This window comes from Colossoma macropomum, unplaced genomic scaffold, assembly GCF_904425465.1.
Source record: "Colossoma macropomum unplaced genomic scaffold, Colossoma_macropomum, whole genome shotgun sequence".
In the NCBI taxonomy this organism is placed as follows: Eukaryota; Metazoa; Chordata; class Actinopteri; order Characiformes; family Serrasalmidae; genus Colossoma; species Colossoma macropomum.
In genome coordinates this window covers 38,466,770-38,481,198 of record NW_023494792.1, presented here as the reverse complement: position 1 = coordinate 38,481,198, position 14,429 = coordinate 38,466,770, and the positions used below count along the sequence as shown (strand labels likewise).

The 14,429-nt window shown below is 39.1% G+C and overlaps 1 protein-coding gene across 1 annotated transcript in view; it reads right to left on the bottom strand.

Moving 5' to 3' along the window:
* syn3 (synapsin III) overlaps nt 1-14,429 on the bottom strand; it is a 141,223-nt gene that overhangs the window by 3,238 nt on the left and 123,556 nt on the right. The window contains exons 9-11 of the mRNA XM_036577108.1: nt 14,320-14,394; nt 13,835-13,937; nt 1,265-1,396 (exon numbers count right to left, since the gene is read on the bottom strand). Of these exons, the coding sequence (XP_036433001.1) occupies nt 1,265-1,396; nt 13,835-13,937; nt 14,320-14,394 (310 nt within the window). The remainder of the gene's footprint in view (nt 1-1,264; nt 1,397-13,834; nt 13,938-14,319; nt 14,395-14,429) is intronic.

The window sequence follows — 14,429 nt, the reverse complement described above, 5'->3', positions numbered from 1 at the left end:
AAAAGAGAAACCAGTTTAATGGTTCTATATGGAAGTGTTCAGGATGAATCACACTGTATATTATTTCTGTCACGTACAGTACTATGCAAAAGTAAGATCCTCCATTTATTTTATTTCCAGCTAAAACAGCTATTAAATTCAAGTTATTCATTTTTCAGTGTCAGTAAAAAACACAGAAAACATGTATTTAACAGAGAATTACACACAAGCCTCAGCAAATATATATGACAGTTTTTCGGTCTCCACCCTTTGCTTTTATCAGATTTGTTTTTTTTTCAAAGAAATCTGCAGGGATATTTTTCACACCTCTAAAGTTAGCAGTTGGTTGGATTTTCTGCTAACAGTAGAAGTTATCTGAATTACAAACTTAGACTCATCAATCCATAAAACCTTATTCAACATCATTGACACAGATGTCAGTTTTTGGTGTTCTAGTGCAAATTTTATTCTCCTTGACAAATCCTTTCAGACTCATAGCACTGAGTCCCTTCACAGTGGAAGGATAGACAGAAACATATTTTTACAGCTCTGAAGCAAGAATGAAGCTTGATTTTCTCCCCTCTCTCAAAGATGAAAGCTTTGAGTGCTGTTCGTCTGATGGTGACAGGTTTGGTGGTCTACTACGTCTTCCTCATTTGTTAGGAGTCCCATTTTCTCTACATCTTTTAATCATTTTTTAACTCCAACTTTACATTCACAAGTAAAAAATCTGAAGGGGAGCTAAACTGTGTTTGAATAGTTGTTTGTGTGAATGTTCATGTCTGTTTGAAGGAGAACACAATGTCAGTGACGGCTTTGTGAACAGCTTTTATTAGCGCAAGGGTTTCCAAACTGTGGCCAAATGACGTTGGGGGCACATAAAAACATCTGACAATTCATTTAATCTTCATGTAATTATCTGTCATTTAATAATCTTTCATTTCATTTAGCCGCCCGCTAATTACACAGATACTTCCCTGATACGGACAACATAAACAGCTCTGCCGCTCACCAACTGCTGAACAAGAGAACCTCTCTGAATCCTAAATAATTAAATACTACTAGATTTGATTTTATACTTGGTGTTGGGGGCTTTTGTGCAATTTTCTGTTAAACATATGTTTCCTGCTTTTTGCTGACACTGAACCATGAATAATTAAATAATTCAAGACTGTGGACTCTTGACATTTGCACAGTACTGTATAAGGTTTACACAATCTATAGAGAATGAGCCACTTATTACTCCTGTTTAATGAGGCAATGAGTTGGGAATTTGCTCGGGCACCTTAACAGAGGAGGGCTGTGGAGAGGTGATGCCAAGCAGGGCAAAGGCCATTTTACTGAGGACCAGATCAGTGATGAGCTGCCTGTCTTCCTCCACATGTTCTCCAATCAGAGGCATGGAGCTGTCCATCACCTGCAGATGAAACCTGGTTAGACTGCACTGGCTTTTTAGGAGACTTTAAAGGGGAATTCCACAGATTTTTTTTAAAGAAAGTTTTATATGTTTGTCAATGTTATAATAAAAATAAACATGCTCCAAGACCAAATTCATCACTGTGTTTATAAAATGTCTGAGGGAGCGATATTTAATTGGTTACTTATCAGCCACACTAGGTAGTTAGCCACACGCTGCTAATAAAGATGATGATCACATGGCAGTGAATGTGAACACATCACAATGGGTTCAAATTCAAAAACATGTTAGCATTAGCATTTGTAGTCAGCATTTTTGGCCAGAGAATCAAACTGCATGCAAATTTTAGTCTTGTATGCCAAAACAAAACTCCATAAATTTAGATTAGCATGTTATTTGAGGCAGTCAGTGAACTTTCAAAAGATATATATAATAACAGTATGTGTGTAATTAATTATAATGTTGGTAAAAACTTATCAAAACATAAAATGTTTCTACATGATATGAAAAAAAAAAACACTGAAACACTTGAGTGGGAATGGATGGGGCTACACTGCTGTAAACTGAATAGGTAGATATATGTAAATGATTTGGTTTTTCATGACATCACAAAAAACAATGATTTCAAAACAGGCTGTTCTGGCAGCTTGGTTTCCATATATGGACTGTACAGACCAGAGGGAAACTTCAACATTGTTTTTATTGCAAAAAAGGATGGAAGTAAAAAATTAGTTTTCAATGATATGCACTCTTCAAAGTCTGGAAAGTAGAAAGTAGAGGTTGCTGGCTGTGATACTGTAGTCTGTCTGAAAGGTTCTGCACCCACTCAATGCTGCACTAAGCCAAGAAAACAGTATACACTACCACTACGAATAAGGGTGCAGTATGTAGTGTTCTATTCACCAACATACACACAGACTCAAGTTCTAAACTGGCTCCTGTTTCAGAATGACTTGCCCCTAACTTTGGCATACTGGGACAGGAGATGAATGGCTGTAGTCTTTTCAGAGTTAGTACAAAAAGCAAATAAGTGGTTTAATCATTAAGGAAAGATTTTATCTACATAAAGACTGTAGTTACTGGACAAAATGGCCCAGGATCTGGAAAGATATGAATCAATCCTCTGTTCCTTTTCCATATAAACAACGGACAAATGTGAGTAGATGCTGAAGAGACGAAACACATGTAATGTTTTAATGGTTAACAGATTGACACAGTCATACAGTGTCAGAAACCACACAAGCTTAGAATGGTTAATCAAGTTACTGCAGTAACAGCTTCCAGTGATGGTAAACTCATTTACCACCAGTTTAAAAGTGCTTGCTTATTTATTTATTTATTTATTTATTTATTTCATGCAAACCATAGCAGGCAAGCAGTATTCACAGTGATTCGATAAAGTAACAAAATCGAGCTGCCTCCATTTTTTTGGTAGGCAACTTCAAGTTCATTCTTGAGCTCAGTTTCATTTTTATGAAACTACAAAGACACAACCAAACCAGCAAAGGCAGTAAAAGACATTTTTAAAGCATATTAACTAAGTATATTTGAGTGTTTTGCCTTGATTTTATTTGATTTGTTGCTGTAGTGATAACAAATGAAAGCTTACATCTTCTTTCCAAACAGCACCCTACCACACTAAATAGTATGTAAAAAACAGTGGAAAAAAACATTAGTGGAGTAGGTAAGGTACAGAAGTATGTAGTTTGGGACGCAGCGTTAGATGACCCAGTGAGATGTCTTCAACAAGTTATCAGCTCAAGTAGTTGCTTTTAGATTTGCAGTGCCACTCGTTAGCTGCTCATTAAACATTTCCAAAAGTTGAAGGCATTTCCTGATTAAGTTTGCATTTATTGTAGTAAACTGGATATCCACAAATTATTCTGTGAAATGATGTTCACCGGCTTCTTTTTTAAAATTCATTGTACATATGAGGCACCTGAATGTAACTGCTGCACCGAATAAGAAGCCGACTCCAGCTTTATTGTGTGCATTTTTGAATAGCTTTCACAGTTTTGTTAGCTTGGTTATTTTCCACATGGTTACTCAAATAAGATGACTCTGTTACTGGCACAGGTCTACATAACACTGCCATAACCATGCCATAAACATTTCAATGCTGTCATGACAGACTTTGTTCAGTTTTATTCTGGCAATTGTTGTGACAGGTGCAATAATGTTTGACGTCATGACGGTTAATTAGAATACACAAAGGAAAAATTTGCTTGTGACATAAGTTGTCATGATATCAAACATTATGCCAATCATCAAGATAATTACTGGTAATAGTAACATGACTGAACAAGATCTGTCATGATAGCACACGCTTTCTTTTATGACATGTTTATGGGATGATTATGTCAATGTTATGTAACAAGCCCAAGCTTCCATTACTTGTCAGCTACATTAGCCTCATAGCTCTAGTGGTAAACTAAAGAGGTAAACCTCCGAACATGTTTTGCCTGAGTGGCTACATTTGGGGTAATTTTTTGATTGCTTCAAGAGGGACCAGAGACTGCAGTACAAGTAGGTGTCCACTCAGTGACAGTGTTGTGCATGTTATTTGTGCTTCTCGTTGTGTTTCATCCACACTGGATGAACTTAATACGCCCGAAGTGCTGAGGTGACTCTGTAACACCATTTATAACATTAATGTGACAAACAAACCTTGAGAAACTCTTGCTGTAAAGCCCTCAAGGCCATATTAGAGAACTGACACTAATGCTGATGACTTTAACTAGCCTGTCTCCTGCTCTTCATTGGCGTATAAAAGAAAACCAGGGGAGAGAACCTTGGAGTTGTTTGGGTGTTTTGAGGGAATGTCATGACGAGGACGCTGCAACGCTGAATGTTACGGTCGGAAAGTCTTAAATCAGAAGGGCTCGTCAACAAGAGGCTGGCTGTAAAGTGTGTGCCACAACGGTATGAATCATGCGCGTGTCTGGGGCTGAGGTTTGGAGGCGCTGCATTGGGCCACTAGAGACGTGTTCAAACTGGGAAAAAGCTGCGCCACTTGACATGGGCACCAAAACAAATGAGGAGAGAGAAGGGGCGAAGAGGGAGACACGGGTGGTGGAAAGAATGAGAGCGAGTAAGAGAAGAGAGAGTGACCACAACCTAGCCATAGAGAGGAGCTGACAGAGAAAAATCTGGCTGCCCAGCCAAGAAAGGTCACGTGGTCACTGTGAGACGAGAAAGATGCATTTTCTGCTTTACTGTCAAAGGTTCAAGCATATCCAAGGCATGTACTTCATTGCATTCAAAGAAAGCATCTCTACATTTGATAAACCCTGTGAAAGAGAGAAACTGTTTACAAGGGAAACTGGGTCAGGACATTGTAAACATTGCAGAAAGTAACAGCACTAGTTTTAAATATATGAAGTTAAAGTACATAGTCTTGTAAGAGTGCATGTGTGTGGATACCTATGCGTGTATACTGACATCTTTGCAATGTCGTTATTTGAAGGGTGATGCAAATGACCTTTTGACACCCCTTCCTTCTCTGCTCTCCTATAGGGTTCTGCTTTAAAAGCCATGACATAACCAGGGACAGGTCAACAGTGGAAAGAGGCCCAGATGTACGTGACTTGAGGAAGCCACAAAGTATGCTTGCATCGTGCCTTTTCTAGCTAATCACACAAACTGCACATGGGACTGTACGTCATCTGTGACAGTGCAAATATTTTCATTCTGTTGAAAGAGTGCCCTTATCTAGATGCTGCCATTGTTAAAAGACATCTCCTAGCAACAAGGTTTTGAGACAATTTCAGAAGGTGGGGAAAATTTAATGCAAAACTGCCTGTGGCAAGTTGCCAAAACATGAATGGAAATTGAATGGACATAAGCAATGTCATCATCCACACTTCCAATATCTGCATCCATGTTTTGCGTGATCTTCCCTTAAACGTATATTTATGTAGCGCAGTTGTTTATAAACCAGTCCTCAGGGACGCCAATCAAGATTTTTGCTCCAACCTAACTTGCAACACATAGGTACAGAGCAGAAATGTAGACTCTCTAGGGGGCCCTGAGGACCAATCTGAAAACCACTGAAGTAGAGAAGCGCATTTAACATTTTTCCATATAGATGGCACATTAAATGAGGTCAGACTCAATCGCCAGTTTCGTACATAGCACATGTGCAAAACGTGTCCGGTTTGTGCCTGAAACCTTTATGAGTACTTGAATATCAAAATTAGTGGACATGCACATCCCTAGCTAACACAAGTCTCCAATAATATGATACAAAGTAGCTAGCTAGCTAACTTGTTAGCTTAGCTGGAAGAACAAACTCGCCTTTGCAAGTTAGCTAACATTACCTAATGAAAATGTGGTAGCTGTGCCTGTGGTTTCAATACTACCTCAAAACCTTTTTCAGAGACAAGCCTGTGAGAAGAGGCTTGTGAGTCTTTTCTATACTCACAGGCAGTGAAAAAGACTGTATTGTAGTGAAAAGTCTCTGTAGTCTCACTGATGTCGTTACTATGGTCATGCCAGTAAAGCTTCTTTGAGTTGTGTTGAATTGGGTATATTAGGCCCTGTTCCATCACTGTGCATGTGCAGTGGAAGGCTCATGTGCCTGGGCCAGCCGCTCACATGTGTGTGGTTCTGCGGTGTAAACATGGCTCAGGGATGGGAAAAGAGCCAGAAGGAGCCGAGAGCACGAGGGGGACAGAAGGGAGGGAGAGATGGGAGGAGAAGAGGCAGCAACACAGAGGCTGTCCTGACTGGCCTTTCAGGAGGGAGTTACAGCTTGTTACTCAAAACAACCACAGTTACCCAGCAGCCCCTGAGGCCTGGAAGCCACAGCCCACGCCCCTCACTTCAAACACCAGTGGTTTCCAAGCCTGGTGCCTGGGCACACCCCCTGCATGTAATTTACCGCCTCAGAGTGATTCAGCAGATGACAACGTTAGATCATTCTGTTGGATGGTGGACGCGAGGTGGTCAGGGCTGTTTTCTTTTAGACCGCTGAGCGCAATGTTCTTTTTGCCGTCTCGCTGACATTTAAATGGAGACATACGCAACACAGCTAAGTCAGGCTGAGGAGGCCAGATGGTTTCTATGACTTCATAAAGGAGGACAATGAGGCAGTAAGGTAGCGAATAAGACAACTAGGAGATTGTTATTGTTTAGTTGCCAATAAATCTAAGATCAGGACAGAAACAGACACAAAGCAAAAAAGTACATTCACTAGCCTTTGTACCTTGTCAACATGCCTACTCTGTCTATGGTTTGTTGTCTTTCCTTGTCTTTAGTGTGGTCCTCTTACCCCAAATGTAGTCGATCAGTCGAGACCTGTTTGGTGTCTGAACTTTGTTTCTATAGATTTGCTCTAAAACTATGTGGCTAATATAACGTAAGTGCACAACCACATTAGAGTTATGAGGCTAATGTACCTAACAAGTCAGACCCATACAGACACATATAACCATGTTACAGCTTTGAGCCCTGCTACAAAAACCAGCACAGACCAGCACATCTGGTAACCAGCAAAATCAGCATATGTTTTGTTTTGTTTTTTAAGGCTGATATGCTGATCAACCATCATAACCATGCTGGCTGACTAGCTAAACCAGCACCAGACCTGCACTAGACCAGCATAAACCAGCTTAGACCAGCATGGAATTTGTTCCGGTCTAAGCTGTTTTTCCAGCAGGGAGATTAATGTAGCCAAGAAATGCAAGCATATAACCATGTTAGAGCTATGAGGCCAATGTAACTAACAGGTAATGGAAGCTTTATCATCATATAAACTGCATACCTAAATCTCCAGTGTTGCCACAGCCATCCGTGGCCGAGAGCATGAGACAACATAATTAGCCTCTCATGCCTTGGATGGCTAGGATGGCTCTCCCCCATCAATCATTTATTAACCAGATGCAGGTTAATACGTCTAAATAAAAGAAATAAATTATAACTTCTTTTTTTTTTAGCTACTTTGACCTTCACATCAGACAACGAACGAATCTTGGCTGACCGACTACATTTGCAGCTAAAAACAATACAAGGAGGAAAGTGTGTAAGATTTTATGCTTAAGGGCTGCTTAAACTGAAAAACACATCCCTAAAATGCAAAACATACATGTTCATTTCACATGGAAGTCTTGTTTTTGGAGATGTCACTGAGTTTTATTTTCATTGACACGAAATTAAGCGTGACAGTATGGCAGAGTTCTCTCAGAAATTTCACCCAGTAATGGTGTGTATTTGAGACGCATGTGTGTGTGTGTAATGCTCGTGGAAGCATCGCATTCCTGGGTTATGGCCTCATCTAGGTAATTGCCTCCTGTTGAGGAACAGTTTAGACGTGGAATGTGCTGCGTCACACACTCCCCGGAGAAAGAGGCTTCCTGTCATGTCCGGAGTTTCAGAATGAAAGTGAAGCTCTGACGGGATTCCGGGTTAGCTGGGGTGCAAATTGCTGCTGAGACTCTTAACACCTAAATAAGGACATTTCTGGGCAGTATTCTCTCTGCAGTGATGCAACAACTGTAATATTAACAGAGTTTAAAAGGTCAGTTTATTATCACAGAGCAGGAGTGCAGTTCTGCATAGTTTAGTGTTCTCTCCACACTTACACAGTATATTATAAATTCAGATTTTTTAAACTCTTTACACTCATATCAAATTAATAGTAACAGGTACTAAACCAGGTGGCAGTCTGGCACATTCAGCATTCAGAAAATGGATGTGCTGGTCTTCATGACAAAAAGGCCTGGAGCCTGAATTATAGAAAATAATGGCTTTTAAATTGTAATTGCAATATTTGTCAGAAAATGAGACATTAGAAAATTAGATCGACACAATTAGATATTTATTCTAAATCATTCAGCCCTACTGTACAGTGCATGTGTAAAAAAAATGTGTTCAAATCAAAACGCTTGTGTCACGCCTAGAGGCAGATAATGATCAATCGTACATTACAATCTTACATTTCATTAACCACAGCTGATTTAATGTATTCACTAGAAACTTCACTAAAATGGAATGCAGGACAGAGCATGTCATGAGCTCATAATAAACAGAGAACCATGGGACAGTGGGAGATTCAGATGAAAAGAACCCACACATTAGCAAATCTTACACAAGAGTGAAGCCATCATTTATGTGGTGTTAAATGTTAAAGACAAAGAAGTGATGTATATATTTATAAATATATATATGATCACTTATTCTACTAATAAATTCCCACACACTCTGATCCTGAGAGAAGATAAGCTGGAGTGGTCTGCAGGAAACATGAGTCTTGACTGTTATAAAAAGAGAGAGTTAGAACGGACCACACTGAGGAGTCTAAAGCCATTACGTCATTTCAGCGTAAAGGTCCTTATCTCTGCTGGACCGCCTGCAAAGGGAACGTGTATATGTGTGAGTGTGTGTATTAGTAGGAGAGTCCAAGCATCTGATCTGGTCTTCATGAGATCACTACAACAACAGTAAATGGACAATTATCTGCCTGTCTAAACAGATGTGTCCCACGATGCAGGCATTACTGTTCAGCTATAAATAACCTTGATGAGAGGTTTCAGTGCAGCAGGACAGGATAGCACACTCTCAGTAGTAGGGGGGAGTGTTTTCCTTACACACAGCACCTGAATGACTTCAGTCGTCTGCCCTTCAGATTATCTGTGGACCAGAGATGGTTTATAGCTTATATTGTGCCTGGTTTCCTTCCGTAGACCTTGTCGCTTAACAACTTTAAAATGTGGAATGGCAAACAATTCCTCAATGTCGAGGACGTGATGAAGCTGAGGCCAGATTTTGAGAAAGGCAAAACAAAACTATTCACCTAATCAGAGGCTTAATGATTTCTGAGAACATGTCTAATTTTTAGCTCATGGATAGAATCTTCACGATTCTTGTATTTAAATTCTGCTAGTATTAGAGTAATGCCCTTGATGCATTGTTAAGTTTTGGTGGGAAATAAAAGGGTTAAATTCATGAAATGCCCAAGGCAAAATTGTCCAGTCATTTTAATTTCCCATAGTATCTAGGTAGTTATAGGCAAGCAGGCTCTGCCATTGATTAGGACTTCAGGAACTGAACTGAAGGCTTCACATCTCAGATAACGACCAATATCATTGGGAACTGACCGAGGGATCAGTCAATCATGTTTTGATCTCCAGTCAGTGGCTCTCTGGAAGTCCTTTGTACATCACTGACTGTGAATATGTGTGGTAGCCTAACCAGGTCTCAGTCAGTTGTTAGAAATCGAAAGCAGTAGCAGCTCTCCAAACTGACTATACAGGAAAAGGCAAAAGCTTTCTTTACTTTTAATGTAAGTTAATGTGAAGAGATTTTATTCAATACAACTTTGGAGCATTTCTTTTAGTTCATTCAGCACAATGACAGTTGCTGTGCTCTAATGATAAATAAATAAATAAATAAATAAATATTTTTTGGATAGCAATCATGTATTACTGTCTGCGTCAGGATTCAAATAAAACATATAGAATATTTTCACAAGCCTCAAATGTTGTGTTTTATTTACAGTCAAAATATTAGTTTAGTTTACCACTGTTAGTTTAGCACTAACATAATATTAGAAACCCCATAGAGGTGGAAATTAGTATTGTTGTGTGGGTGTTTTTCTCTTTTTTTGATACGTAGCATTATTGCAGAGATTTTCTTTCATTTTTTGACATGTTGCATTACTATAGATTTGGTTTATTTTTCCATTTTTTCCGAGTTGTATCACTGTAGAGGTGTTTTTCCTGTTTTATGGGCAGAGTTTAGACATGTATGGCCAGAACTGAAGGCCTAGCTCTAATGCTCTTTGCTTTCGGTACCTTTAAGAGCACAGCAGGACTTCAATGGTAGAATTGCTGCCAACATGCTACTAGCATTAGGTAATCTAAATTACATGAACATCTTGTAGTTGAACATCTACAGGGTGGATGGAGAAAGGAAAGAAGACAGAGTAACGGTGCTCTCAACACTGTGCTTATATACACAGCATGCGGCCATTTTTCTTCCTGGCACACACGCACTACCCACAAGGTCACAAATATACGCCATCATTAACGCGACTATTTCAGTGCTCACCTCAGAATGCCCTGCATTTCAGCATTCCATTCAAGAGTGTTTGGAGAAGGATTAAACTCTGAGAGTGATCTCAACAGCTCCATGAAACTTCTGGACTCTTACTAGAGCAGGCACACTGTGATAATCAAAATATCAGCACACTGTGATAAGCTAAAGTTATCCAAAATAAAGTCAACAGAAGTCCTTTAGCATTTTGTTCTAATGACTAATTAAATACTCATTTAAAATCGCAATTGGAAAGTCATGCTATGACTTCAGCATAACTAATTTGAATATTATTTGTTGGCCAAGCATCAAATATTCAAAGTAAGCACACCATGAACAGCCCATCTGCTCCATTATCTCCCATTGCTATTAAGGGGAATGGCTTAAGGACAAAGTACATCTGACCAAGTCTCCTTGAAAAAGGTTTTTTTCATATTTCAGCTCTTTCAAAATTGTACCAGCTGTGTTTTCTCTGGCCTCCATACTTTCATTTGTAGACTTTTAGACCTCTTCTGGAACAACTGCTGCCACTGCTGCTGTTATTGCAGCACTGTCTGTGTCCATCTGTACTTTCAACTGGTTTGAGAGTGGAACGTACATTGGTCAATCACCACTGACCACCTTGCACTCCTGTGGCTTCCAACACATTTTCACTGAACTAAGTTTACCCAAAAAGTCTTTATTACTTAGACTTGCAGACTCACCTGACTCTCAAAAGGTATTTTAATGGTCATAGACTCTCTCATCTTTAGGAATGAAGATGAAGATGTTCTGCATAGTTCAGTAGTTGAGATGCAAAGAAAAGCATTCAGAGTGTTTTGATGTCAAATGGCTGATTATGGAGAAACGTACCTTAAATTCACAGTGTGATGAGAGGAACAAGTGTTCACAATGTTTACAGCACAAACGCAGCCATTTGATATACTATCTGACACAACTTATATGCGTCTGAGTTTTTGTATGTAATGTAGATAATGGTTAAATAGTGATAATTTGCAATGAATTAATAAATAACATTTACATTTTTTAATTTCAGGATTTAAAAAAATACATTTTAGACTAAAATCCTCTGTAAAACCCATCATAAAACAATGTTTCAGGCATTTACAACCATTTTGTGTAATAACTTTCAATGAGGTTGCTTTTAGCAGAATGAAACTGTTCAGATGTCTGGTTCCTATTACCACCACTGTTAACTTTTCGGATGCATTAAGTTTGTCTAGAATGAAGCAGGTCACACCAAACCACTCTGACTCTGTTTACACAAAAATATTGAGAAATCAGTGGAATTCTCTTTTAAAAGGCTATAATGTATGAAAAAAGGATGATGTAGTATGTAAACATTACTGAAGTTTCAAAAAGCACCATTCACGCCTCTCTCCATACGGTCCATATATGGAAACTAAGTTACATGAACAGCTCATGTTGAATTCACCATAGTTGTGATATCACAATCATTGACAAGGGATATGCATTCTGACTAATTTTGATGTTGAACTATCTGTAATGGTTAATGAACGTATATTCAGCTATCCACAATAAGGCAGAAAATAAAACAAACAAACATATAAGAAAAAACACTTTTAAAACCAATGCAGGGCTGTTTGCTTATTATGTATGAGATAACACCAGCGTTAGGAGGCTAAACATTTCGGTACACAGGGGAATATTTGTGCAAACATGTTTTAGAATTACATAACTGCCCCAGGAAATGGGTAGGTTTTTATGTCAGATAAGTGACAGAGGCTGCGTCTAAGAGGTAAGTGGTAACACTACAGCCAACCAGTACAATGTTGGACACTGATGTGGACTCATCATCTGTATGACGTATTTTCTCCTCAGTGGACGATGTGAGATAACACCAGCCAGAGCAGTTAGCCTAGTTAGTGAAAAAGTCGCTCCAAAGCCATTTGTGCTACCTTTACCTTCTCAGTCATGTCCTTAGCTATTAAACATGCTCATGTTAAGAAACTCATTTCCTGGTATAATACACCAGTTAATTTGCAAATATGAGCAAAACGGTCACATTTTACAGTCCTGTTAAAACATTAAAACATAAAATCAGCATTTTATTGTATTGTTAGCCTGTATATTTTCTGTCGTCCTGTTATGAAACATGACAAACACTCAAATAGTGTTTTCAGTATTCGAAAAGTGGAACTTCAAATGGTTGACCGAGTACTAGCATGCCTATGCACATCCCCACCAATGAGCATATTTATAAATGACTGCCTGTTCAATCTACAGCTGTCAAAGGCTTCTCTGTGTCTGTAAGCACACTGTCCCATTTAAACAGGTTAAACATTTCTTCTGCCTAAATCTCTGACATCAGCTTAAATGAGTAAGGGATAAACGGAGGTTAGAAAGTAGTCATTACAGTTGAATAACCCCTGTTTGTGGAAACAAATGTTGAGTATGGGCCTTCTCTTGAGGGGGTTTAATCAGACTTCGGGTCTAATTAAATATAAAACTTGAAAAACAATGAAAATTTGACAAATCCATGCTTATTCCATGCTAAAGGTGAAAAATCATTTCCCCAAAACCCCAAACATTTATCACTACCTTCACTACTGTAGTACCATTAGCTGATTTCTGCTTTGTGGCTTCACTGTACATCTAATAAGTAATCTGGATCTGATGTATATTGACTAACCTTTCAGTTATTTTTAAATACTTGACTTTCTTCTCGCATCTCTTCAGTGTAATCAGCTCTTTTTGCAGTGAAGTATGAGGTGGTTTTAAAAGCAGCCAGCTGGTCTGAGCTTAAGCAAAGACTCGGTGTCCTAGCCGCACATGCCCACTAAATAATATGTTACTTTTAATAATGGAATACATGGAAAAAATGAATTCTTGAAAACAACTTAACATTTGAGAAGGCTACCTTTATCCATACTTCTTGGTATTTTGCTGGTATTAGTAGTTTTCTTTTCTAGTTATCTGCCAGAGTCTGTCTTGTGATGTAAACTATTGGATCATGGGATCAACAAAGCATCACGTCATCAGCAGCTCCAGCTCAGACTCTATCTGAAAACATGTATGCTGCTGGAGATGGGGATGGATTTCCACTGTACTGCTTTTGTTCGCCTAGTTGCTTTGAACTCTAATTCTGTGTTTGGAACGGACACGATCCACCCAACTAATAGCACATCAGGAAGTCTAGCTTCAGTCACAAACACACTAAACTCACGGACTCAGTGCCACTTTGCTAGTTTGTTTTGGCTTAACTGAGGGGATGAATGTCAAAGTGCTTATGTACAGACAAAACAATTATAAAGCTCTGCAGAAAAACAGCTGTGAACTGCACACTGGAACATGCTGCAGGGTTTTTTGCTGACCTTGGACCATCCTGGGTAGCGTTTTATTGTGTTTTTCATATGGAATAAGCAGTGGCGATGGTTAACATACCTCTATAATATAATCCTTGCCATCTTTACCGTGCACGGCCTTCACAGCGCAGATATCCAAACCTCCAAACATCTCAGCACACGAGTCCACCCACAGACGATACCTAAAGAACAGAGCTCATTACTAACATCACTGACCTGCCAGTCAGTTCATCTACCTTGGATCACTATTCATTTATTTGCTTACTGATAATGCCCATCAACAGTGTCAAAGAACACCTCGCCTTCTGAAAAGCTTCTGCTCAGAAAGCTTCTGAAGAATATCTGACAAGTCAAAAAGATTCTGTCGGAGGGGAACCCTCAGGGCCTTTGAGACTTGCAGAGAAGGCCTAATCACAGACAACTTTTAAAAAAGCTAGGTGTCCACTTTTGACAGGCAGTGTTTATTAAAATGCATGCTTGTTTATGTTATATGCAGATTCTTTCCACATTATGATGAGATAAACATAATGATTTATTATTTATTCTTCACATGCTCAGATTCACCTGTCTGTCATAGCAATCTGCTCCAGCATAGCAGAGCCTGTGTTAGCCTTCCAGTTCCCTGAAATAGAGGTTCTCCTACACACACAGAGAGACAGAGAGAGAGAGAGAGA